Consider the following 27,759-nt stretch of genomic DNA (forward strand, 5'->3'; position numbering starts at 1 on the left):
GAATTTAATTAATCTACATTCTGAGAGAAGTCCGAGGAAAAACTGACACATTGCCTTCCCTCGCCAAATGACTCCCTGATCTCTTAGAAAATCCCCCCTCCCTGAGCCAGCAGGCCAGCGCCATGGAAAGCAGCAGAGTGGGTGGGTTACGTAATGGAATGAGCCAAAAGTCAGACTTGGTAGGGCTGCACTATTCCATCCCCACAGCTGCCCTCTCCACATTGCTATCCAATATCCCATCTCCACCCCACCCCCAGCTTGAGAGGTGATTTAACAAGACCAGTTTGGACTGGTGCAGGTAGTAGTTTAGCACCTAACACTTCCACACACAACACCTGATACCAGAAGTGAAGCCTGATGGAGGAGGGTTCTGGGGGGGGAGCCTAGCCACTCTTTACCAGAAGCTTGGAGTGGGTGACTGAGGATAGATCACTTGATTGCCTGTTCTGTTCATTCCCTCTGAAGCAACTGGCATTGGCCAGAGTCAGAAGACTGGACTCTGGGCTAGATGAACCATTGCTCTGGTTCATAAGAGCAGCCATACTGCATCAGAATTGAGACTACAGGAGACCTAGAGCTATAGTAAGGTGAGGGATCAATAGAATAGCAAAAAGCTGGGATGTAGGGGGCATGCCCCCTACTCAAATGGTTACACTTATGCCTGATGCAAACTCTTTAGAGCTAATGTTCTCAGGTTAAATATCTAGTCTTAACTGTTGCTGAATGTGAGTATGGGGAGGGGCAGGGGAATAGGAAGGTACCCTGGAATTTTGATGTCCGTATTTATTAGTGTTTAATTGTGAGGATCTTCTAGAGATATTGTCTTGTTGGATGGCTGCCCTGTAACTGAGCACCAGAGCAATGAAGGAAGCAGAAGCAATATTATGCCTCCCTAATAGAGATTTGACTGACACTTAGTCCGGTATCTGCAGAGCCTGTTGGAGTAGTACTCATGGGCCAATTCCTTAGTCTTAATCTGGACCTGATCCAAATCCCATTGATTTCAATGAACTATATGCATCAGGCCCTGGGTTTGCACTCGGTCCTTCTGCAGGCAACCTTCTATTGGAGTCTATTGTCAGAATAGGGACTGAGCAACATCTCCCCACCAGGGGTGATAGCCCCCACACTAGGGGTTAGCATTTTCTCTTAGGAAGTGTCTAAGGTGACACATGGAGCTGCTGAGATTTCATTGAGCCAGAGCATGGGGAAATGAAAATGCATATAGAGTTGCAATGGTAAAATGATAGCAGTAACTTGCAATGGAACAAACCCCAGTTGCATCCGGTATTATGGATCTAGCAAACAGATTTGGTGTTAGCATGTCCTCCTGCGTGGACACACCTTGGTGAGTCCTCAGATTCACCCAAAAATTCCACCAGCACCAACACAAACACACACTGACATGCATGTCTCAGCTGTGGAATCCTGGCACTAACTCTTGATCCATGTTGATCATCCTACTGCACAAACCAAGGGGCATCTACCCATTTAGTTCTGTAAACTGTTCTTAAAAGGTAAAATCTAGACACTGCCATGATAGCAGATGTTGGACCAGATTCTGCTTTTGGTAACACCAACATATATCAGAACAATGCCTTTGAAGCCAATGCAGTTACTCTGGATTTATGCTACTGAAAGCAAAAAATGACCCTTTATCTCCATTAGAGAGAGACCCCTATATAACACCAAGCCTCTTCTGTTGTTGTATACCCCATTCTAGAACTTTGTCACACATTATAAAGGCCAGTGATAGCCATTTAAGTCATTCAGAGCATTGCTTTCATATAATTTTTCATAAACAAGAGCTTCCCAAATGTGAAACTCAAAACTACTGAATTAGTTTGAATGGTAATTAGGACTTTGATTTTTCAGAAGTGCTGAACACCTGTGACATCAGTTGAAGTTAACAGGAGCTGCAGGTGCTCAGCAAGAGATTCAGTTTCTTTTAAGATGCCTCTCATTTTGAGTGTTCGGGGCTGAAGCACAGTAAAAGTCACCAACTCTTTTCCCACCCTCTATTCTATTAGCTGCAGGTACACAAATCTGAACTCTCTAGGCAATGCCCCATCCCTCCAAAATCACTCCATAGATATGGTTTATTAATACATCTGCATTGGCTCCTGCGTGGAGAAGTTTAAGGGCAAAATTCTCCTCTGGAATACACAGTGCAGATCCCTGCTTTAATTTCATCCTCTGTGGATCAATGCAGAATATTCTGCATGTGATCTCCAGGCTTAATTCTCATGGGCACTATTAGAGAGTTGTAGACGAAAATCTAGGGTGAAATATGCCCCAACAATCCCCCACTGTCTGAGGTATGAATGTGAGAAATAATTTGCCTAAAATTTCCAAGCATTAAAATGACAAACTTTCATCTGAATTGGTTTTGAATTTCAACATGAACACAACAGGCAAACAAGGAGATGGATAGATATACACATTCTTTTTCTTTCTATGAAAGTAATAGATCTCAGTTTGTTTGATCTCACAAACTAAAGCTCACAAGGTATGTATTCCTAAAGTATATAGCAACTGACATGAGCATGAATAGTCCTGTTGCTAATGGAGGGGAAGATAAACCTCTATTGGAGGCCTGCATTAACTAGAATTTGGATCTCACTGCAGACCTAGTCTATTCTTTGCCTATGAATTACCTGATGTTGAAAGGTATTGCCTTGATCACCCAGTTGACTGAAGTCTTTTACTTGGACAGGCCTATATGCTCACTTCAGCTGTGTATGTGGAGGAGACCAAACCCATGGCGATGCCATGCAGAGAGGAAGGCAGCTAGGGGGATGTTCTCTCAAACTCATATATGTTCTACATAACTGACCGTTCCCCTCTCTGCTAAAACATCCATGTGGCTGAAAGGCTGGTTAGGAAAAGTGCATGCCCAGGCAATTAGGAGTGGAGTTGGGGGGACAAGTCCCATGGTATGGGCATATTCCTTTCCCCAAATGGTGAATTTGCACCAAAATAACCTTGGCTATTAATGCTGCTCAGAGGAGCATGATTCTGCTGTAGACTTTACAATCACCACTGTAGGTGGGGGCTCAGCAAAACACAGGCAGCTGTGGAGCAGGAAGTAGTGGTAAATGAAGCTAGGCTTAGCTTGTACCATGGTGTAGGTGGGGGAGCTGTTTGGGGAGTCTAGATTTGGTGGGAGGAGCTCTCTACAAAGAGCCTGAGATCTACAGAGGCCCTGCTCCATATTCCCATGGATCTTGGCCTATTATTCGCTTTGGAATGTAGTGCATGACCCCACTCCCGCCCAAGTGCGCACATTCTGCCACTGCATTTCCATCAGCCCCCATTCCTCTCCTGGTATCCTGGACTCCCTAAAGTCTCCAGGTCTCCAAGGACTGCAGTGGTTTTCAGATGCCTGTCCTGCATTTTTTACCAGGGAAAGGTTGATATTGGCAGCACAGAACACACTGTAATGGCACCACCAGCATAAGTCTCACCTGACCTGAAGAGGTCACCCTGCCAGAGACTGGGTAATTCAAGACACATGCCTGTTCTATACTTGCTCTTTTCTAAGGTTGCCCACAAGGAAGAGAGTGCCCATTCTGTTGTTTTTTTTTAGGTGGTAATGGGCCTGTTGAAATTAATGTCAAAACTCAGGCCAACTTCAGAAGTCAAACCCAATGGATCAGATTTGCTCCTGCCTTTTGGTCCCCTTTCTGCCACTCTGGTAGTGCAACGATGCTGGGGAGAAGCCAGACCTGGGCAGCTGAGAAGACCCCTTGTTTAGTGTCCCTGCGCCCTCTCCCCTCCAACCTGGATATCAGGGGACATGTATAGGGCAGGAGGGCCTGTGCTGAGGTGGATCCTCAGTTGGGGTATGATCCCTTAAACCCCAGCCTGATCTGATGTGGGGACAAGTGCCTGAATCAGGAATCCATAACCAGCTAATGCTCCGCTCCTGTCTTGAGCCTCATCTTGGCTTTGCAAATTGTGTTTCTATCAGCTCTGCTGTCTTACATTAAATGTCCTTTTGTAATAACTACAGACCCATATTTAAAACTCAACAGAACTGAGCTCTAGCTAGAAGAAGATAGCATTGCCCTTCCTTCAGAATGAAACATTAATGATGTCCATGGCTACATTACCCAATGAGATGATTGCTAACCAAGGGGATCTTAGGTCACCAATTTCTAGTGGTCTATTTTTATTTTATCTCTTCATCTCCTTTTTATAATCAGTAGCCTGATATTTTTAGTCTGGCTGTGTTCTCAGCTGACCTAAATGGATGCAGCTCCATTGAAGTCGATGGAGCTACGCATCCGACCCATCATTTTAAAACCTGTTTTTCTCACACACGGTCAGGCCACTCTTCTGCCTTTTATTTTCCTCTACAAAGCCATCCTGAATGGTTCTTTATTTCAAAATAACAATCTTACTCCACCCTTCTCCAAAATAACTTCTTTGTGAAAATGGCAAGGTGTGTGGTTTTTTTCCCCTCCCTTCTGTCTAGGAAGCAAACTAAGCATCAGAAAATGCACAGTGCCAACTCTGCAGAATACCTTAACCCTTTCAACTACTCCAGTTCCCACTGTGTATATTTCCAAGAGTTTCTGTTCACTAGATCCACAACCACAGGATTGCACAAAACTATTGACTTTAGCACCAGCTCAGCATGGCCATGTGCCATGATTTCCATACGGCATGAAGTTTTTCTAATAGTCTTTAGCATTTCACCCCAAGGAAAAATAGTAATTTATGTAAAGGTTCAAGATTTTCCATTCATCAAAGCTATAGGGTAACTGAACAGCAAAAACTTGTCAGGACATGATTGTCCAAGTTTAAAAGGAGGTGTGAGTAGGGAAGGAAAAACTATTTCACTTTTCAGTGTATGAAAAATATATTTACATCAGCTGCCAGGATCAGTGTAGCTGTTAGAAAGGTTATATGATAAGGGATCACAGGACAGTCTGATTTATCACAAAGGTGGATTCAGAGGAGAATAAGGTGGCTTTTTTATTTTTGGCTCTTGGACGTGAGCCTACAAACACTTGAACATGTGAGTTTAATCTTATTCAACTGGACAGTCACATGCATAAGTGTTTGCAGCATAAGAGACATTGTTGTCTAGCAGTATGATTTACATAGCCATTAAGGCTCGATCCTGCCAATGCTTGTACACGTGAGTAACTTTACACATGGGAGTTCTGAGTGCATGGAATGAATCAAGTTAATAGATTCTTAGATCTTAAGGTCTAAAAGGGACCATTCTGACAATCTAGTCTGACCTCCTGCATAACACAGGTCAGAAAGCCTCATCCAGTGATTCCTGCATCAAGTCCAACTGCTTGTGGTTGAGCTAAAGCAGCTCTTTTAGACAGACCTCCAATTGCCATCAGATTCTATCATGTCCCTTTTTAAGTTGTTGCAGTTGTTAACTATCTGTAAATTTTACCCATGAACCTTCTTTCTAATCTGAATTTGTCAGGCTTCAGCTTCTGGCCATTACATCTTGTTTTGCTTTCTCTTAGATTAAAGAACCCAGATATTAGAAATCGTCTCCCCATGTAGGTACTTAAAACCATGATCAAGTCACCTCTTAGCCTTTTCTATTTTCAATCTTAATGTTTTTTGTTTTTAATCAAGTTCAACATATACATAAATGTTTGTAGGATTGAGGACTAAATTTGACAAACTAAAGTAATGCATATGAGGCCAATTGCTGCAATGGCAAACTTTTTCATACCGTATGTATAAATATTTTACCTTTGCATTCTTGACATTCTGTGTAGCTCCATATCGTCACTACCTCGAAACCCTTTAGCAAAGGGATTATTTTCAATCTTTAACTGGGTGATCTGAAGGAAGGAACAAGAAGTGATTTATCGTGAGCATTTCATTCCCACTCCAAAGAATTAGGCATTACAAATCAAGCTTCCTAGAATTAGAAATCTCTGAGCTGACAAGAAGTCCTCAGTCAACAACCCCTCTTTCTTAAGCTTTATTATGATAAAGTAAAGACACTTACAGGAGTAAGGGTTTACCAGAATTAGTCCTTTTTCATATGACAATTGCTTTGTATTTGGGTTTAAGGTAATAATTTATATTGTGGTAGCACCTAGAGGACTCAAAATTATGGACCCATTTTTCTAAACATCTATTCTATTTATTAGTATGTCTGCTCAGACATAACTGAAGTGAACAGAAATTTTCCCCCTCTTATATCAATCAACCGATACCCACAATGCCTGTCATCTCAGGGCTTGTCTACATGGTGTGGGGTGTAAATTCTAAAACACACCCGCATGTTGTGCACTAACTGGCCCATGTAGACCTTGCTGGAGCACATGAAGAGTTCCCCACTGCATGTTAATGTAGCACTTTATAAAGATGGATAATATCCCCATTTTATAACTGAGGAAACTGGCACTTTTTGCTCAAGGCAGCACAACCTGATGGCAGATATGAAAACAGTCTAGGTCCCCTAGTTCTGAGCATTCTGCTCTTACCACTAGACAATGCTGCCTCCAATATAGATGCTCCTGCTGAAGCTGGATAACTGCATAGGTCCTTAGTCTGTACTTGTTTAACATTACACATATGAACAGTCATTGTACTTGAGTTCCATGGAACCTCTCATGTGTACGAAGTTAAGCACGTGTGTATGTCTTTGAAGCTCACAACCTTTGCAAGAATCCATGGATGAAATCTAGGCTCTATTGAAGTCAGTGGCTAAACTCTCTCATTGTTTACTTGTATTCTGCAACATCATGCCCATGTGAATAGTTCTTACTTGCTAAACACAATGGGAATAGCTGCTTGAGTGAGTGAAGTCCTCTAGTAAGTTGGGGTTTATGATACTGGTACTAAAACACACTAATTCTCTTTCAAAATTTCCATGAAATGATAAGAGCCCTGCAGTGCAAAAGCTTAGGTAAGTGAGTCAGTTGTCCCACAGCCTTCGGTGGAACTGTTCACATGAGCAGTGATTTAATATGTGTTCATAGATTTGGGCTCCAAGAGCAGTTTAGGTCACTTAGTCTATTCTTGTTTAAAACCCTGATTAGGGGCATGATCTAATGCCCACTGGGGTCAAAAGGACCCTTTCCATTGACCAGTGGGCTTTGAATCAGGTCCTAGCTCTTTAATTCATTACAAGCATACTATTGCCATTGACTTTGATAGATTTTTTTTTTTACTTTCTAAGTGAGTTAGTCAATTACATCCTTTACTTTTTCAAAAAAAGAGAAAAAAAGGCAACTCCCACAAAGTCAGAATGCCCAGGAAAGCATTATCCGATATGGATGCAATAAAAATATAGGGCTCTAAATACTGTACTATTTTGGAGAGGGTTAACTGAAGGAAACTGCTGTCAAAGTTCTCACCTGACCTATAGATTACTCTTTGCTTTCCCACTTCTCTATTATGATAAACTGGGCACAAGTACTTCTGAACAGAGTTTATGGAAGGAGCTTGCATATAAAGGGTCACCTTTAAAACTGTCCATAATTCTAACATTTAATTTATAGAACATTTGAGAGAATGGAAGTATATGTAAACATTTATATATTGTACAGTTTTAGATACATTATGTGCTGGTTTTGCCACCTACTAAGGTTGCCCAACACTTCTCATTATAAAACCCTATTTTCAGTTGCTTTTAACTTTACCAAACTTTAACCATTAGAACTGACGTTTTCCATGCCGCTGTCTTCCTCAGACTGATTTTTTTTAAAATCGTTTCAGCCAACAGAATGCAGCCATTTTTTGAAAACAAAGCTAGGGGGTAACATGTTTTGCACATCTTTTTTTATTAAAAAAAAAAATCTGGAGATCTTTTCTCTGAAATACTAGACTCCCTACATTTTGGAGCAGGGTTTCAAAATTCTGCAGGAGGGCATCCTTTGACAGGGAGATGCCCCTTTTCTGTCCCTCTGAAATCTCCCCAAATTTGGTCCAATTATAATCCTTTGGAAAAAATGCAGCTTGCATATGTTAATTAGACCTTTTTTCAATTTAGCAGCTCAAATATGAAGTCGCCATCTTCATTGACAATACTTCATCTAACCTAACTCTGTAAGTATCTACACTACAACGTAGCTCCCACCAATGTAACTTGCCCACTCCCCTGACTTAACTCCACTTCCATGAGAGGAGTAGTGTTTAAGTCGATGTAGTTAGGTCAATTATGTCAGTGCAGACACTGCATTGCTTACATCGACTGTTGCTGGCTTTCAGAAACTGTCCCCCAATGCTCCACAATGGTGCAAGTGCTCCTGGGGAGGCCATGCACCTCAAACACAAGAAGTCTACTGTGGACATGCAAGAGAAATGGAATTATTGTGGTGGCTGTATATTGGAGTATCTTAAGTCAACTTAATTTTGTAGTGTACACTTGACCTGAGTATTTTCTAGTCCAGAATTACAGGGGCTGAGCTGGACTCTCCCTGTAATGGCTGTTCACAACTGCTCCCGGTCAGGGTGGGGCTGGGCACTGGAACTGTGGACAAGGAGCCTGTCTTTCCTCTAGTCTCAATGACACCCCTGCTGGTACCCAGGCAGTGTGGTGAGGAAGCTGTCTGATTTGAATGCAGAGAGAACAAATCCTAGACCTGGGGGAGGGAAAGAAGTATATTCAGATAAGGAATCTGGTGACCCTACAATGGGAGGGAGTGGGAGACAGAGTGAGGAGCTGGTGAGAGAAATGGGGCTGGGAGCTGGTGAGAGAAATGAGATGGGGACTGGGATTGGCTGGACAAAGACTGCGACTAGGAACTAGGTGGGGGTTGCAGAAGGAGGGGAGACAGATCTAACAAGAAATTGGGGTGTGGGAATGCAACTGATACTGGCTGGGCAAGGAGACTGGGACAGACAGCCAGGAATGGGGGTGACTAGACAAGGATCTAGGGAGGGACTGGGAGGAACACTGAGATTGGATGAAGAACCCAGATGGAGGAGAGACACATAGGATGAGGAGCCAGGACAGAACTGGAATAGACTGGGCAAGGAATCTGGGGACAAGTTGTTGGAGTGGGAACTGGGACTGGCTGGGCAAGGAGACTGGGACTGGGTGTGGGAAGGGGGAGAGATGAAATATCTAGTGGGGCGGGGGGAGGGAGAGAGAATTGGGAGTCTTATAGTGAACCTGGAGTGAGACTAGGACTGGCTGGACATGGAGACTGGGTCTGGGATGAGTAATCTGAGGAAAGAAGACTGGGATAAGGAACCAGAAGTGGTGAAGAGACGACTGGGACAGGTTGGCGGGGATGTGGCAGATGGGCTCAAGCTTGGAATGGCTAGAGTTTGTACTCGGTAGCTCTCACTCCCCTCCTGCGCCCAAAATGGAACCCAAGGTTTGAGTCCCACCATTCCTCTGCTATTGGCAAATATCTGTGAAACCTGCTGGTAAAATGTGTCCTCCCCTTCTAGTGCTGGTCCCCATAGAGCATGATAACCTACTACTGCTATCTGTTACTCCATTATTTCAAGTTGCAAAGGTCTGGGAGGTGGACCTCAAGGTTTCAAGCTTGCTGATGAACTAGATGGTCCCTTTTCATGACCTTGTTCAGAGTGTACAGGATGTATGGTGCTCTGGGGATAAATCAGGGTTGTGAAAGAAAGGAGGCTGTCTGTAGGACCCCAGCCTCATTTGTAGCAGAAGTTGAAAGCTAAGTAGTAAAGGAGGCAAAAGATTGTGAGAAGCATAGGCTGGCCTCCTGGTTAAGGTGGTTGAATGCTGCCCTGGAGAGCTGGATTCTATCCCTGCCTCTGCCAAGTTCCTATGTGATGCTGGGCAAGTCATTTAAACAAGTAATCACTAATTGTGTGCTCCTCACTTTCTGGGTGCCTGACTTGACTCTCTGGGTTTGGAGTGCAGAATTGCTGAGCTTTGAACATATAAAATGCTCTATAATGCTAAGCACTCTGAAAAACCAGGTCCCAGGCATCTCATATCAGGTATCCAAAATCAGTGAGCATCTCTCTGCCTCCACTCCTGATCTGAAAAATGGGGATAATACAAACCCTTCACTACACTCCTGTGAGGTGAAGATATTGTAGTGATGAGTGCCATAGACTCCCTGAGAATTACTAATCCTGTCTTCAGAGCTGATGTGAACAGTGCACAGTAAATAAGGCCTAGGGCCATATAATAAACAATAGTATGAAACAAAATATTGAATAGCTGCTCATAATTGAGCACGGTCTGTCATGTGCACTGAAAGAGGCAGGGGCCTGGTGAAAAAATAGTGTGTGATCATGCAATTGTAGAAAGTACAATAATGGATATACATGGAGGCCAAATTAATATTGCCCAGGCAACCTTCATACTGGCATTTCCTAACCTCTGAGTGCTTGACTTCATTAAGATTGCAGTGCTATTTTAATAGAGGGTTTTGAGTATAATGTGTGTACATATAAGTTAAAGTATATATAAACCCTTATGACACACCTTTGGTACATATTGGCAATGAGTTACAATGTACCCTTGTGCATTGTCCTTTGCACATCTCTGTGCACTGTAGCACAGCTGTGTATGTGTTGCCTTTTTAGCTAGGGCTGTTCTTTCCTAGTGCTGTACTTTACAGGATCTGGGCTATAAAGCATGTTAAATCACATCCAAAAAATAAGCATAAAACCGGATATCCTGACAGGGGGAAAGCCAATATAAAGCCCAGGTCCAGCTAGGGGGGCAGTAGGTTGTAAAAATTAATGAGAATAATTGTTGTGAATTCTTGCTTTGGAAAGAAACCTCACGAGGGCAGAACTTTAATTATTTCTGTCTATTAGGGTTCATTTCCTGGTCCTAACCAGAAAGCTAGTACCTAATAAATATGAGCGAGTAACACAATGATTTAAGCTGCAGCAAAATAGTCCTTAACTGCAGGGGAAGTTTAATATTTGGGAATCAACCTGATTGCATGCAACCATTGTGCAAACGGCAAGGAAATGAAATGTGCATGTGACCTAGTTTAACGGTAAATATTTCTGGGGTGAGAGTAGGAGTTGTGGGGAGCGGGAAAGGTCTCTGAGCTGCTGACAACTGCACTGAAAACCTGACAAACTTTCTTCATGGCTTCACCCTCCCTTAATGTGGCTGGGGAGGTGGGGGGCAGGGGGAGAGCCAGTTTGTTTAAATATCTTTTTCTGGCTGCCTAAAATATCAGGGGAAATAAACACCAAATCCAACGGGGAATGCAGCGGTGCAAGGGAAATAAATCCACGGATCTGAAATCAGTTGAGTCTTTCCATAGCATGTGTAAGCACACTGACTCTCTCCGATATGCCCTATAGATGCACAGCTAAAAGAAGGCAGCTCACCAAAAGCCCTTGACGACTAATGCTGGCGTTCATTTGCAGCATACTTCTGGCAATGTGTGTACCTGGGAGTGGGTGTGATATGGACACGTATACAGGGGTGACTTGGATGTATCTGTAAACTAGACAGACGGGTGAGACTGTGAACGAATACCTAGGTTGAGAATAAATATATTCACTATTGTGCCATGAAAATATCTCTTGCACAATCCGCGTCTCATCCGCAAGGGAAATCGGTCCCCACTGTGAACGAAATGTCCCGACGTTTTCACAGCGCTTTTCTTTGCCTTACTACAGTACTAGGAATATAAACTGTTCCACTCAAATATCCGCTAGTACAGGGTCCCGGAAAACTGGCTCTTACTCCTATTGGGCAGTCGGCAAACTTTATTCCCTTCCCTGGAGGGAGATGCCATTTAGGGTAGATCATTACATAGTTATATAATTTCTCAATTGCGCCTTTATTCTATTTAGTTGTTCCTGAACGGTTCCATGAATTTGTGGGTCTGCAGAAAGGGGATACACACAAAGGGGTGGGGTGTGTTTCCAGACTGCCAAAGACACAGGTGTCATGTCTTATCAACTAAATGCAGCTGACTTGCAATCAAATAGCCCTCTTTCCCTATGGCAGTTACCTACCCAAACCTTTGGATTGTGTTATTTGCTCACAAGACGCTCCTTGCGTCTACAAACAGCAGGTAAATTCAAGATCTCAAATGCGGAGTTTGATTTCCTCTAGGAAATCAATTTTAAAGTGGTTATTCTGTCCTCTTATTGCCGTCAATTCTGTTATTATTTTTTTAATATAGGTGAACCTATCAACCAGATTTTATAGTCTCCACAGCGGGGTTATAATTTAAGCCATAAATTGGCCAAGACTCCATTTGGCTTCAGTTTGCGAGCACTGATTGTTCTGCCCGTGCCAACATCTCCCGGTCGTAATGGCTTGGACCTATTTCCTTTCACTCCCTAGTGACAGTGAGATGTTGTTTCTTCACAAACCTATCTCTGTTTTTGTATCTAATGGGTTGGTTGGTGGAGATACCAACGAGATTGAGAAAGCGAAACCTGTTTAAAGTGGTTCAGGCGTTTCATGGCCACATCTCCAGGAAACCATGCATAATTTATCCGGAGTATTAAAGTGACACGTTCTTGGTTTGAAATTAACCACACGATTGAACTTTTTAAACACAATGAAACCATTCTACACGTCCAGCAGTGTAATTAAAAGCCCTCGCCCTGACTTATAAACAGTTTATGGAGGATTTTTTTAAAGGATTTAAAATTCAATTTTACCTTAACATGACCTCTACTTTGAAAGTAATCTGTTTGCCTTGAGTCTAATACTGTTCTCTTGCCACGAGTTTATATTTGTATTAATTAAGGATTATCTGGCTCTAGTTAAAGGATCCACACACTAGCCCTTCTATAAGTGGTCTAACCTGATTGCTATTTAGTAAATTCAGCGCCCCCCCCAAAAAAAAATTAATTTTTGATTTTTCAACTTCTATCACCCCCCTTTTAATATCTTCAATTCTTTTTTTTCCCTGCTATCATACTGCTAGGACCACTTCACCCCCAAAAAACTTGCAGTTGGCCACCGCTGGAAAACGTTTTTTGGCCAGGAATAGACTCTCCAAAAGAGTTTAAAGGCAAAAACCAGGACTGGGTCGCTTTCACTATAAAACGTTAGGTGGGCGAAACTTAGTCAAAATAATACCACGCCCCAACGCTCAGATCCTGTGGCCTACGGGCGAGCCAATGGGAGACACACAAAGCATGGACCGCTCATAAAAGCTCTATGGGGGCTTCACAAGCCTAAATCCGTACATCAGTGTGACTGAAAGGGTGTGCCCATGGACTCGTGTATAGACCTACACGAACACCCATCCCGCTCACCGATTTCTTGCGCAGAAAAACAAGACAAGGCGTTATTTTATCCACGCCTTTTATATTGCTTCTCTGGGACTTTTTGTTTCCCTCCCAGCCCTCCTCCCTTGACTTCCTGACGGAACCGAGAGGCGCCCCGAAAGCCCTGAGGTGAGGTACAAGCCACGCAACTACCTAGCCTGCTTTTGAAGAGTTCGCCAGCAAGGAACCATCCCCAAAGCAAAAGGAGCAAACGCGCCAGGCTGGGTTATAGAGACAACTGCGAAAGATACCGCTCGGGCGCCCCCCTCCAACGCCAGATTACAAGCCTTTGACCGATGGCGGGGGCGGGGGGGGGGGTCGTCTCACCTCTGAGCAAACCATCCTGTTCAACTAACTTCTCTCTTCTCCCCCCCCCCCCCTGCTAAATCCCATCATTACACCGTATGGCTGACACGCCAGGAATAACCCCCCAATGAAGAGTGCAAACCCTCTGAGCGCTTGGCGTGGCAAGACAGAAGGGGTCTGTATGTGATGGGGGGGGGGGGGGAGAAGGGATCTATGTGTGATTGGGGTGGGGGAAATGCTGCGTGCGTTCGTGGCGAAGCCTCTGCCCCGGCACTCAGACTCTTCCACGTTGCGTGGCTCTCCCCCATCCTCTTTACCTTGTGGTTTTGGTAGGAAGTCACGGCGATGAAGGCCGTCTCCGGAAAGACATGGGTGCAGAAGGCGGTGTTTTTGGAGCCGAATCCGTTGTTCTCATCCGCTTTCACGATATGGAGCCTGGGCTGGTATTTGTGCATGGAGTTCAGTATGATCTTGAAAAGAAAGAGACACACATGGGGGGGAGGGGTGTCAAGCATCGAGGCCTAGATCCGTCACTCTCCCCTCAGGCCAAGATCCCCACGACAGGGCTTTGGGGGGCAGGGAGGGGAGGCTTCGCTTGGGAAAGGGGCGTCTGAGGAGACCAAGTGAGCTGGTTTTATCATTCATAGACTTCACATCCCTCTAAAAATGTGTTTGGGGGGGGGGGGTGTGTTTCATCTTTATGGGACTCCAGGAGTAAAAATAGCTGAACTTATTTTTTTTAGGAACAAGGCGGACTTTCTCCTCTGCTGAAAGCCAGCCCCTTGACACGGGAAGCAGACATGAGCAGTGGGAATATTTTCCACCAGGGATATAAAATTGATCTCCACAAGGAATCTACAACCAGCCTGGCCATAAATCAGGTTCCTCGCTAAACATCATCTTGCAATAACATAACTTTAAAGAGCTTACGGGAGGCGTGTGTGCCTGGGTCTAACATAGATATTTACATTTAATAAAAGCCACTGGGCCCACAGTTCTCCCGCCTGCAATGTAATGACCCTAACTGAAGCATTTGGCTCACTGGTTCTATAGCGCAGTGGAATCTCCTGCTTTAGTTTGACTGCCTGAGCATTACAATTATTGCTCTGCTAGTCACATTTATTGTGGGTGGGGTTGAGTACGAAAGGAAATCCGACCCATCAGAAATTACATGATAGAATTCCTGGGGCTCGTAAGTTATTCATTGCTCAGATTGTGGGAAAGGCCTGAAATGAAGACCCAGGTGGCGTAATAACTAAACTGGATTTCCCTTAAGTGCCTTCTTCAAGGATGAAGCTGTCTCAGTGATGACCCTGGAGGGGACTATTTAGCACTGTTGGAAATGACTGTGAAGGCGAGCAGCTGCCCTCACAACTGGGAGGGAGGGAGGGGTGTGTGAGAGAAATTATTTTTAAACCAACAGCCTGAAGGTAGCGCTTGCCTCTCCCCTGAAATATCTGTTTCTTTGACTCGCCTGTTGCCCCCTTTTTAATCTTGTCCACACTTTCTAAGCCAAAAGTGAGAGCTGGCCGAAATGTTTTGAATTGTCAACCTGTCCACAGCTCTTTATTAAAAGAGCCTTTTTCAAAAATTCTGGTAGGAATTTTTTTTTCGGAAGATCCACGAACTTTTTTCAAGAACAATCTCGGGGGGGGGGGGATCGCCATTTTTCCCAATTGTTTCTCGATATAAAATCAATAGTTGGCCCAGATGTTAACAAATCTCAAAATAAGAGAGCCTGGATACACAGCGGTGCTGATCTGGGCTGGCCACCACTACGGGTTCAGCCTTCGCCCTGATTGCTTTCTCCCAGGAGCTAAACAGGCTCTTTAATTGATCACCCCAGCTAAAGAGACCTCAGTGATTTTCCTAACCCAGCCAACCGTCTTTGCATAGACTTCCCTGGATGCCAGGGTTGGTGCCCACCATAAAACCAGAGACTGTCTCTTTCGAAAGCTTGGCATTCAACTGGGATTAATCCTGGAAGAAAAGACTGTCTTCCTTTCCTCCCCCCTTCCTTGGTTGCAGTCTGTAATGATAATGACTGCTGCAAAACTCGGCGACAGACAGACGCAGTCTGTCCCGCCAACCCCGGCCCCTGCAAGTCCTCTGTGCCTGCCAGACCTTCTCATCCTGGGGCTTTAGCCAAATTGCTTTGACATCCCGGTAAATCGTGGACATCAACGGTGAACGATCTAATGATTTTTAATTTCATTACAGCGACTCTAATTGAGGGCCCACTGGTGCCGCTTCCCCTCTGAAGTCCCTATTGTTTAGCGTGGCCTTAGGTTTGTTTAAAGAGACTTTTTCCTATCGCCGCCTGCTCGCAGCAGGGAGTAAAATGGCTGCTGGCCTCTTCCTTCCAAGGGCATCTCATATCAGCCCCCGCCGCCCCCTTCCTTCCCTAGAACTTTCTTTGAAGCCTAGGTCCTTGAGGTGGGGGAGTTTAGAAAGGGGAGTTGCTGGTGGAGTCTAAACCTCCAAACACAGGACAAGATGTGCTGGGCACGAATTGTTCCCCCTCTCCTGGGGTTTGGGCAGGAATCTCAATTCCTGGAAGGGACGTTTCTCCACCCAGGCTGAGTGAAGAACCATAAGGAGATCGTATGTCCTCTTTTGGGGAGCTGGGGGAGGGACAGATAAACCAGAGGACGATTAAGAGGAGGAAAGGGGGGTTAGATTAGGCTGTGATCTCACATCCACCCCACACTTCCTTAGTAATTATGTCCCGTCCCCCCTTCACTGCGCTAGCTAGTTGCATTACAGTCCACATGGAGGATTCATTCCATCAGTGGAGGCCACTTGTCTATGGATTTCATGGCACAAGATTTGTCGTTTTTAAGAAAATCAAAGTGTTGAAAGCAGACTGGAAAATTCACTCTTGGAAACGAGACACTGGGGATCTTGATTCATACCCTCTTGTCTAATTATAAATGTATTTGTTCAAAGGAAGACCTTTGAAAAATGACTCTTCCTGGCTGGGCAATTCACACAGCCTTTCCGTGCCTGACCCTACGCACAGAAATCGTTTGTATATGAAGTGCTAGCGGGGTTTCTTTTCTCTTTCTTTCTTTTTGAGCCTCGTTCCATTTTGAATCGGAGACCCCGAACCACATTCGGTCCCATTTCCTTGAATAATTATGCCTGCTTTTTACCTTTAACCCACTTCACGGAGGCAGCAAGCCGCTTTTAAGCCACATGAGGTTAAAACGAGGTAGCTAAAAAGTTACCCACTGAAGCCTGGCCTGGCCATCCTGTTTTTAAGAATACTGTTAAAGGGCAAGACCTGACAAGGACTTGCATAAGCAACTCCCAGTCAATACAGCTAAATACCCAATTTTCAAGAACGTTGAGAATGAACATGAATTCAGATGTATCCACTCTCTCACTGCCCCAAAAAATGAGACAATCCCAACCTTCTAACACTGGGAATGAGCTCGACTTCCCTGGGCCGTCACTCCTTGCAACTGTCCAGCACCGCCCAGTACAGAATAGGAGGTACAGTGCAGCATGCATACAGAGCCTAACATGCTTGCAAATGAAAGCAGGGAGACAGAGCGGTTCTTGTGTTCTATTTCTGGTGAGAGAGAATCATAAACATGGGACCCCTACAGGTTATCGACTCCAGTCACCTGCTCTGATGCAGGATATGTGGGGGGGAGAAAGGGGTGTGAATGTGAACACGAATTTTTTGCTTCATACATGGATACAAAAACTAATATGCTGTTTATGTTAAAGGCTAATTAATTCCATTGTCTTCCCCCATTGCGTTATTCCCTTACACTACAGCCTCATAAGTTTTGCATCTGGCCCATGTAGTATTTCATAAGGTTTTCCTTTTCCCACGGAGTACACTCTACTGTTTCTCTAAACAGGCCTGAAGTCTGCGCTTTGTAGTGTCCTACGACAGCTGCCAAGTTACTGGGACAAGATCAGATCAGATCCAGCAATTTACCACATTGCACAGAGAGACATGCAGTCACGATTTATATTTCACCAAGCATCACCCCCCCCCAACACACCCACACCCACCACCATGTATCTTATAAGAATGTCTGAAAATGCAACCGACTGAGTAACAGCTCAATTCTAGCCAACTGTTGATAACAGTCCTAGGACTTTGCCAACCACCAGCGTGCATCAAAAGCCATTTCGTGAAATTAATACCAACGTTATGCCTATTAAACCTCTATCCCGCTCCAGGTTCTCCCCCTCCCCCCTTGCTCTGACTTTTCATTTCATCTGACAAGCAGAGATGCCACAGAAATAGGAAATGAGTGCAAAAAAAAATCACCCTGAATATTCGCTCCCGGACTCTATGCTAGACACTAAGCCAGCCCCCCCACCTCCACCCCCCGCGCTGGCAGACTTTTGTTGCAACCTTTTTGCCCCAGGCTTTGCCGAGCCTCAGGCACATGAAACCAGCGGAGTTCAGAGCCCGAAGCAGGTGTAGGCTTACTGCCCCCCGAGGCTTTGGGCTCCCTTCTGCCCTCCGGAGCGCTGACTCCGTAACAGCGAGAGGAGGCCGCCTCCTCGCGAAGGTACTTACATGTCCGAACGGGTCAAGGTGGTTGTTGGTGAGCTTGAGTTTTTGAAAAGAAACTAACTGCCTCATCCAGTGCGCCCCAGTAGCGGGTGAGTCTGGGTGGACGTACAGCCGGCCCGGCATGGCCGGTTCTGCCTTCCCTGTCACTGACCTAAACCAAAGGGACACAAAGCCGGCTTAGCCCTCGGGACCCGCGTCAGGCCTACGCCCAGCGAAGCAAGTTCACCACCGCAGGACGGGCAGGAAAGATCGGGCTTAGAAGGAATGGAAACGTATCTGTCTGTCTGTCTAGCTAGTTCCTTTGGTCTGTTTCAAAGGAAGGGGCTGTTGGACGGTCGCATCATATATTTCGGGGAAGGAGACACCAACACACACTACTCTGGAAATTAATGGAGATTTTTGACACATTTTCCGTTTGGTTCTCCCCCCCCCCCCATTTAACCCCTTCCTCCCCTCTTCCTAAATATTAAAGAAAAGACCATGTGGCAATTCTTAACATTTACCTTCATGGTGATTTTCTTTCTTAAATGCAATTAAGTTGTTGGCCCCGCGATAACCAATAGGATCCAACAGGATTCAAGTCATTGGCTAATTTAAAATGTTGTGCCCCCCGCCCCAAAGTTTGGCTGGCAAACTGGAGTTATCTCGGGATACTTCGCAACCTCCCCCCCCCCAACATTTCTTCCTTTGTTAGCTTATTAATAGCACCAACTGACAGCTAAAAGGTATTTTTCAACCCATTTGAACTTAGGTTTTGCTAACTGCAATCCAGACACAAAGATTTCCTCCTATCTCTGCACCTTTCCCGTCCCCCCATGCATGCATACCATTTATTGTCTGCAAATTTGTATCTGTGATCATCAGCTGGTACGATATCCATGAGCAGTATGTACTTAGTTTTTGGATTGAGTCCAGTGACCTTCACTTTGTAACTGGGGAACATACGCCTAAAAAAAATAAACAAATAAACATAAATCTAGAGAAGAAAACATGACAAGAGGAGCGCAAACTCAGGCAATTGTGAGGGAAGTATAGGCTACGGTAATCAGCAATATTAAACGAGAAACTATTCCGCACCCTTCAAACACAGACACACGAAACATAACTTTTCCTTTATGGTCCAACCGGGACTTTTTTCTTTCTGCTGAGTATTGCTCCGCTGTTATAGTTCCTATCTCAGGCAAAATAGTTAATTAATTAATTAAAGTTAAGAGGCTTTTTTTTTTTTAATTCTTCCTTTTGTCTGTGATCAGTCCAGTAGTTAAATTCTTCATTCTTTTACAATACAAGAGCATATAATCTCTTTCAGGGATAGTTATATTTATAGCCCTACAAAGAATAAATTACACTTATGTAAGTATGAGCCATTATATAGTGGATGTTTTTTTGCTAAACTATTGGCCTTTGAATCAAACACATGCTCGTACATATATCGTATTTGCGCACATGTATGAAATGTTAGATACACGCTTACATAGGCTATGTTTATCTACATCAACACACTTGACAAATCTTTCGAAACATGCAAACACTCTTGAAAATATGACTTTTAGAAATATTTTCCTTCACTACAAGCAGTATTATTTTGGTTTGAGCTTTCCCAGTGTTTAGAAATAAGCATATGAAACTGTATCCTTTAATTTAAAGAAAAAACCTTAAACTTACTTATTTCTGAAATTATATTTACTTTCAGATCTTTGAAATATGAAATCAGACCCATTTGTCAGTTCAGACTGAGTGATTTGAAAAACAGGAAAAAGAAAGCTATACAGACCAAAGTTACTCATCAAAAATAGCAAAACCTGATATTTAATATTTTGCAGGAAAAGAAAAAAGACCTGAACAATGAAATATAGCTATATCCCTAAATATATAACTAACAAAATATTGTATAAATTATATGTTTATGTCATAATAAAAATAAAGTGTTACATAAATAGCTAAAACTATTTGGTTTATTCTGGGAGTGATGTCTGCAATTACTTCTTTAGAAGCTCTATGTTGTAAATGTTTTTCATTGCTACTCATACGAGACTTTTATCCACGCCTGCACTGGAATTTTATGCAAGGTGTTTTATATTTCTCTTCTCTGCTTTGTACACTCTGATCATTTGCAAGGCAACTTATTCCTGGCATTTTGAAACAAGTCAATGTGCTGGTTCATTTCACAGCATTGGAGTCTACAGTCTATTTGCTCCTTTCCCTTTTCTCAGTAGGACAATTAATTTAGTCAACTCTGTTCTGTGCAAACCGTACTCCCTAATGGTTCTAGAGAGCTCCGGCCCTTTGTTTATTTCCTGTCTCTTTATTTGTGGAATATTCTCCTTTTAAAACGATACCATCTTTTCAACAATAGATATGTTCAAAGGGAAGCCGAGCCGTTAGACAGACCTATTTGTTATCCACTGCAAAACTTTGCATGGCTAGAACTTTGTTTCTCTAAAGCACAGTTTGGGAGACCACACCGAGAACTATATAACAGAACAGAAAGCAGGTTTGATTTCTAGACGGTTTGCCGTGCAAATATAATTTTGAACTATTATTATTTTTCTGTCTGGTGACTTTTTTCCTGTATCGAACGAACCCCTACCTATGATGATGGCATGCACATTGTTCAATGTAGTATACAAAGGGAAATACATTTCGATTCCCGGAGATAACTGATGGGAGTCTGCATGGTGCTAGCCAATACTGCGTCTCAATCGATCACCAATTCCTCTTCTCCTTAACTTTTATTTCAGTGCTTCTTCAGCAAAAGGGACTCTGCAGTGCCCCAAAGCATTAATATCAAGGGAAATGGTAAATTGCACCAAATGCACTTAAAAGAGGTTGGGTTTTATTAAGTGATTAGATTTACCAGGCCAACCATGGAAGTGATCTCTCTCTCTCTCTCTCTCTCTCTCTCTGTCTCTCTCTCTCGCTGTACACTTAGATTTGCAAACCTTATGTTGGTCTAGATAGAGACACAAACAGTAGCTCAGGATCATGTATACTTTTTTTACAGAATGACTGGGAGATGTCTCTGCATGTGTGTATTTGCCTACAGCTGAACACAAAATAAATGTCTAGAAGCACAGAAATATGCTTTTCCAAATATTTAACTACTCCTTGTGTTTAAAAAAAAAACCCACAAAATCGTCCACCGACTTGTATTACATGAAACAATGTAAGATTTTGGCCAATTGATTGCAACCAGCATGAGTTTGGAAATACTCCAATGAACTGGATTAGGGAGAACCCCGTCCTGGTTAAATAAGAAGCCAGAAGAAACAAATCTTTTTGGTATACACTGTATTGGAGGCCTCCCTCCTGAAAATATCCCAACCAGCCTTTCTCGCTGATCTACTCCGAAACCTTCAAATCGAAAAATGTCTTCAACATTTCTGTAGCTTCAATTAGGCAATCATCTTATTTTATTTCTTCCTGCTTATTTTCATTCAATTTTGCGAAACGGCCTGTCCGTAACTCATAATTATTGAGATTTTACATTAATTTTAAAATGAACTTTTGACTCTTACATGACACGTGTGTCATACATAAGGCCCACACACAAATAGACAAATATATATGTGTGTGTGCTGTGTGTCATAGGAAAGATGTTCATAAAAAGTTTCTTTTCAATCTCTGTATACACACACGAATGTGTGTATTTGTACATAAACATCTGTGTGTACAGAATATACATCTGTGTATACTATATATATATATTCATTTTCAAAACAGAAGCGCTCTTTTATTAACCTTACCTTCCAGCCTTTGTTATAATCATTTCTGTCCCCACTTCGTGAAATTTTAGCCACAATTCTCGTTCGTGTAAAAACACTTTGATCCCCTCCATGCCCTGCAAATAAATAAGTTAATGAGTGAACCCAGGAGAGGACGAGCTCCGAGCTTTCCAAGAGCTGGGGGAAAACAGGAGACCCAGAAGAGAGATTGAACTTTGGCATGTCAGCACCGAGCGCTTCTGCTTTCTATACAATCCTAACTGACGTGACATTAAAAGACTGTAACTCCCAGACCAGCGCAAAGGAATGATTCATTGAAGGGAAATCTCCAGGAAAAAAAAAATTCAAAGAAGCTCTTGCAAAGCATTGCAGCAAGGAGACGGATTTCTGCACGGCACCCCCTTTCGTAGGAGAAGTTTGTAGCCTTTTGATATAGGGCTAGAGATAGGCACGGGGCCAAATGCATCAAAATAGACAATGCGTGAGGGCAAGACAATGCGTGAGTTTACTAGAAGGAAAACGATCCTGGGCAGAGGCGATTCACAGAAAGAAAGAGAATAAAACACCGTCTGCAAAGCCAGGGAGGTGCCCCGCACCCTTCAATTCCTCTAGTGGTGTAAATGAGCCCTCGCTCCACCACAAACGATGCGTAGGACCAGCCGAGCGTGCAGCCCCTTACATTTACACAGATTGCAATGGAAGTCCTATAACAATACACTATTGACAATAGAGCACCCGATCTTGCTTTTCTTGACCCCCCCACCCCAAAAAAAAGCTGCACCAGGAAAGAAGGCTCGGGCCTCAAAACCGGTTTCCCCCCGTCACAGAATTAACATGTGTGTGTATATATATTACGTGTGTGTCTGTATTAATGTTAATTCTGTGACGGGGGGAAACCGGTTTTGAGGCCCGAGCCTTCTTTCCTGATGCAGTTTTTTCTGGGGGGGAGTCAAGAAAAGCAAGATCGGGGTGCTCTATTGTCAATAGTGTATTGCTATGTACACACATGTCCCGAAAGAAATAATAATCGTATGGTATTTCATTAATTGTTTCTTTTTAAATCCACTTCTTCCTACATGATTTTTGCGCCTCCCCCCCAACACAATTAAGATCTGAATAAGGATAGATTTATGCTAGAATCTCTCTCCCCTCTATTGTTCATCACACTAATAATTTTCCTTTTCTAGATGTACCTGAGATGTAAACACAGAGCTGCATTAAACATGTATTCAAGACTGTCTTTGCCCCGTCAGCCGTGTTGTGCTCTGTTCTCATTTAAAGAAAGGGGAATATTCGCTTAATCCCCAGCCTTAACAAAAACTGCCCTGCATCTCATGGGGTGGTTTTAGACAAACAATGGTTTGTTCTAGTCCACACGAGCCGAGTCCCTGTGGTAGGCTGTAGTTTAAAAAACCAAAACAATCCGTTAACTGGGCCGCCGGCGTCCTGGCCTACTTTCCTCTTAAATGGTTCGGTTCAAAGGCAGAGCGACACAGTAATATCAGTCCACCGGCGGGTGCATGCTGGAGAGTCTCAAAAGAAAGGATCAGCACCCCTTCCCAGCAACACGGGGAGGGACAGGACTTCTCCAACACCCCCCAAACCCTTCAGATTAAGGAAGAGAGGTGGAAAGTCAAGGAAGGAAGAGGGAGACACTGAAATATGCATGTCCGTGTATATGTGGATGATGTGTGGGCCTCGTGTAGGTGTTCGTGTGTGTATGGATGTGTGCGTCGTGGATATGTGAGTGTGTTTCAGTATATGTGTGTGTCGCTGTGTCTGTGTACGTGAATGGTTCTATATTTGTGTGTGTGTGTCTGTTTGTATATAGGTGGGTGTTTGCTTGTAATTACCATAGCTGATTGGGATTACAGCAGTTACAGCTAGTATAGTCTGACACTAGTGTCCAGTCTCATCACTTGACCCTGTGTGCCTAGAATTAGCCATCTCCACAGCACAGAAACCCGGACAAATCTCGGCAACAATTCAACAAAAACCCAAACCGGGGAAAGACCATACGAGCAGCGACTGTTTCTCGTCAGGTCTCTCCGCCTCCGCTTACCTGCTGGGTGAAAGCTGCCTGGGGAGAGGAAGGCGACTTGCTGCTGGCCCCGAGCTGACTCTCTTGTTTGGTTTCAGATTGAAGCTCTTTAGACTCTGAATCAGCCGGCGTGTTGGGAAGCCCAAAGCCTTCTTCAGCATCCGCCATGTTACAAGCTTCCCCCGCTGAGTCTCCCGCTGCAGGCGCGCACAGCAGAGAGGGAAGATAAGAGAGACATAAGTCAAAGCTGGCATTTAAGAAAATGTATAGAGAGAGCTATAGATATAGACCACCTTCTTCCCCCCCCCCCCCCCCAACACGCCCTCTGGCAGCAACTCCTCTTCAGCTGCTTGGAGAGAAAATATCGGTGGGGGCACAGAGAAGACTCGACTTATTATTCCAGTCCGCAGGGGAGATTAAATTTTTATCAAACATCACCGAGAGAGAGATTTTTTATTAATCAACACACACGAAAAAGATTAACAATATAGTTTAGCTGCCCTCCTAGTAAGCTGTTGGCTAAATATATCTGGAAAGGCCAATAAAGCTAAGAAACCGGGTATTTTGGTTTTTTGGGGAAGCTCATTACAAATTTCACCCTTTTAAAGAAAATGCACAAGCCTGACTGGTGAACTACTGACCACTCTTGACTTTTAGTTTTATACTAGCTCCCCATTTATGGAGCCATCTACAGCTGATATTGCTTAAAATGTTTCCTTGAGAGAACTGAATTCATTCCAAGGGTGCTTTACCCTCATGGAGACGTGAAGCAAACGATATAACCTCGCGTGCAAAGAAAAATAAAGTCCCCTTGCAAAAGCAAACCGCGAAGCAATCAACATTCTCACATGAAAGTGACTGCTCCATTCAGATGCAAACAACGTGGGAAGTTGCCTTTAATAGATCATATGGCACAGCAGAAGTAGACTAAATACATAGTCACGAATTAATACATAAAATCAAGCCATTGTATAATTTCATGTATTAAATGTATCTGTCAGTTACACTTGCAGCTACATTGATCTAACCTACAATATTACAGCAGAAATGCAAAACCAGAGAACCTAAACTGAGAGAAAAACTTCAGTCAGATACTAACAGTAAAAAGCGAATTTCAAAGATTTTTTAAATTGTCCTTTAGGTTGCAATGAGGGATATAAGCGATTAAATTGCCTGGTTTCTTTCTCTTTTTAATTTTTTTTTTTTAGGATTCAGAACTTTGGTGTCGTTTATTTTAAATATGTAAAAATATTTAAAATAAAGTACCAGGTCCGTTTTTAACAGCCATGTCAGGGGGAGAAAGTGACATGTTTTAAGCATAATAAAATAATTGCTTCTCCATGAGCTCTTTCTTCTCGAACCGTATTTAAAGCACTCTCTTTAAATATTAATTCCTAGTTATAGTCTCCTTTAAATATTGAGACACGACGTGGTGTGTTTGCACTGGTGCTTGGGGGCGAAACAGATGAATTAAAACAAAAAGTGAAGGGGGACACATGCCACTTCTCTCTCCAAACATCATTTTATAAAACTATCTGGCTTTCTCCCCCCCCCCCCAGTTCAAATGCTCCTTTGGTTTTCTTTCCCCCCCCCCCATCCCCCAGTTCAAATGCTCCTTTCCCATAACACACACAAGGCAGATGGTTTGTAATAAGTGGCTGAAGGGCGAAGGGGGAGGGGGGAAGGTCCCAGTGCAGCGAAGGTGTGCGCCGGGCAGAAGGGATGAGACACGGCTGCTGGATTCGGGGTCTCACCGGTCCCCTCAAAGCCCAGGCACGCTAATGGCAATGATGTTGTGCTAGGCACGCCAGAGGCAGGGACCATTTAAGGTTCCCTTCGCTGGGCTGTTGTTTTCATTCCGCTTCTCGGCGAGCTCTGGCCACCCTCCCTGACCCATTTTGAATCGGCTTCAGGCGCGCTTGTATGCGCCGGTCCCCCGCAGTCGGCGAGCTTAGAAACAAGGCACGTTCGTTGAAACAACCAGCCCGGAGCCCCGGCGGCAGCCGCGGCCGCGGAGAAGAATTGCTCGGGCAGGCTAGCGCCACACGTCGCCAGTTTTAAACATAGTTAAGCAGAACTGGGGTGCGGGGGGGGGGGGGTGGAAAAATAACCACAGCGACTCAGCCCACTTTGAGATCAACCCCCCTGCCAAAAGCGCCAGAGAGGAAATGGGGCTTGACAGAACCAGGCCTCGATCGCTGTATGACAAATGCCTCTTGCGCCGCTAGCTAGCACCAAAGTGGGTTAGCAAAAAAATAAATAAATAAATAAAAATAAAAAAACAACCCCAACCCTTTCCTTTTGTTCCATCATTTATTTGTGTTTCTCTTCCCTCCCGCCCCCCCGCCCCCCAGCGGAGGTTACCTGGGAGGAAACCCCTTTGCTGATTTCCTCCCACAGGCCTTGGCATTCCTTGGGAAATACACTGTCTGTGTAACAATGACCCCCTGCCAGCGCTTTCCTCTCGCTGTCTCTCCCCACTCCCCCCCTCCCCCCCCCGACAGACAGGGACAGACAGACAGGGCAATGGAAGAACTGTTACCTTGCTTGTTGAATTCCATGCAATCAACGCATCTCCTTAATGTTTCCCCCCCTTGCAATGGAAATGAGTGGCATCAGGCTTCTGGTTTGCATGTCCTTGCATTTATTTATGTTCAGACCCGCATTATTATTATTTTAAAACACAGCCTGGAGGGGAAAAAAGCTCTCCAATGCATAGTGCCTCTGGCCCTCTTTCTCGCCAAACACTTCCAGGTTGTCAGACGCACCAGAGAAAGGATCCTGAGGCCGAGATAAAGCCTTCCTTCTCGGCCTGATCGGGTGGATCCGGATTCTCCCCCAGCCAGCCCCCGCACCCAGCCCCCTCCTAAGGACCGGGGTGGGGGTGGGGGGAGAGGGGCGGGGGAAGACGACAACAGAAAGTTTAGAGAAGGCTGTCGCTGAGTAGCAGGAGCAGCCTCCCCCGGCAGGTTTGTGATCTTGGCTCGAGTCCCCTCTCTCTGGAGGGCAGAGCGAGTTGCACATAGGAAATAGAAGCCGAGCGGAGCGCGGAGTGCGGTGACGTGGGGTCGGGCTCAGCTTTGCTCGCAAAGTGCTGAGATCTTCTGTCCAACCAGCTCTGATCCTGCTCCGAGTCTCTCTCTCTCTCTCTCTCTCTCCAGCCCCCCCCCCCCCGGTTATTTTTCTGGCAGGCAAACAAGAACAAGGCACAAAGACAACCATCAAACTCACCAGTAACCCCCCCCCGCCTCCTTCCCCACTCCCTCCCTCTTCCATCCATCTTCCCCAACCGGAGAGAAAATTCAAAGCTTGTGAATCCCCCAAAGAAGCAGTTGGCTTCCCTAACACAAACCATACATCGGCCTCCCTCCCATCCCCCCAACACGCACTCCCCCAAACACCCCTGAATATATAGGTTAATATTTTAAACCAACTCACGAAAAATATTTCTTAGTTCTCTTGGGGGCCTTTGACATATGAAAATGGGACTCGTTGACCCAAGCTAGACTGGATAAAAGGGATACCCAGGGCAAAGAAGGAACCAAGGCACCTCGTTATTCAACCTCCTTAAATTCAAATGGGTTTAACACAACATGAAGGGGGTGCCTAGCATTTTGTATTGTATCTGCAGAAAGATCAAAGCTCTTTTTACAAAATAGATCCCCCCCTCCCTCCTCTCTTGACCCCCACCCTACCCCACCTTTGCAAAACGAGCAGGAATTCTTCAGCCTTTCCACGGCGAGATGCAAATATATACAAAAGCTCAGAGGCTCTGCTGTATTAAAATAATCAAGCCGTCAGTTGAGAAGCGGGGATGTGTTTTTATCTGCATCTTCCTTCTCTCTCGCTCTCTCTTTTTAATGTATTATTTTGAGGGTAAAGTTGAATAGGTCAACGCAGGGTAAACAGCCGTCCTGTCGCATTCTACAGCCTGAAGAGAACCAGAT

At 44.3% G+C, this 27,759-nt stretch overlaps 1 protein-coding gene across 1 annotated transcript in view; it reads right to left on the reverse strand.

The window, feature by feature from the left end:
• Positions 1–27,759, reverse strand: part of TBX5 (T-box transcription factor 5) — a 49,029-nt gene that overhangs the window by 20,983 nt on the left and 287 nt on the right. The window contains exons 2-7 of the mRNA XM_073312831.2: positions 23,834–24,011; positions 21,793–21,887; positions 18,874–18,993; positions 18,050–18,197; positions 13,818–13,970; positions 5,734–5,825 (exon numbers count right to left, since the gene is read on the reverse strand). Of these exons, the coding sequence (XP_073168932.2) occupies positions 5,734–5,825; positions 13,818–13,970; positions 18,050–18,197; positions 18,874–18,993; positions 21,793–21,887; positions 23,834–24,011 (786 nt within the window). The remainder of the gene's footprint in view (positions 1–5,733; positions 5,826–13,817; positions 13,971–18,049; positions 18,198–18,873; positions 18,994–21,792; positions 21,888–23,833; positions 24,012–27,759) is intronic.

The sequence above is a fragment of the Lepidochelys kempii genome, chromosome 15 (genome assembly GCF_965140285.1).
Source record: "Lepidochelys kempii isolate rLepKem1 chromosome 15, rLepKem1.hap1, whole genome shotgun sequence".
NCBI lineage: Eukaryota > Metazoa > Chordata > Testudines > Cheloniidae > Lepidochelys > Lepidochelys kempii.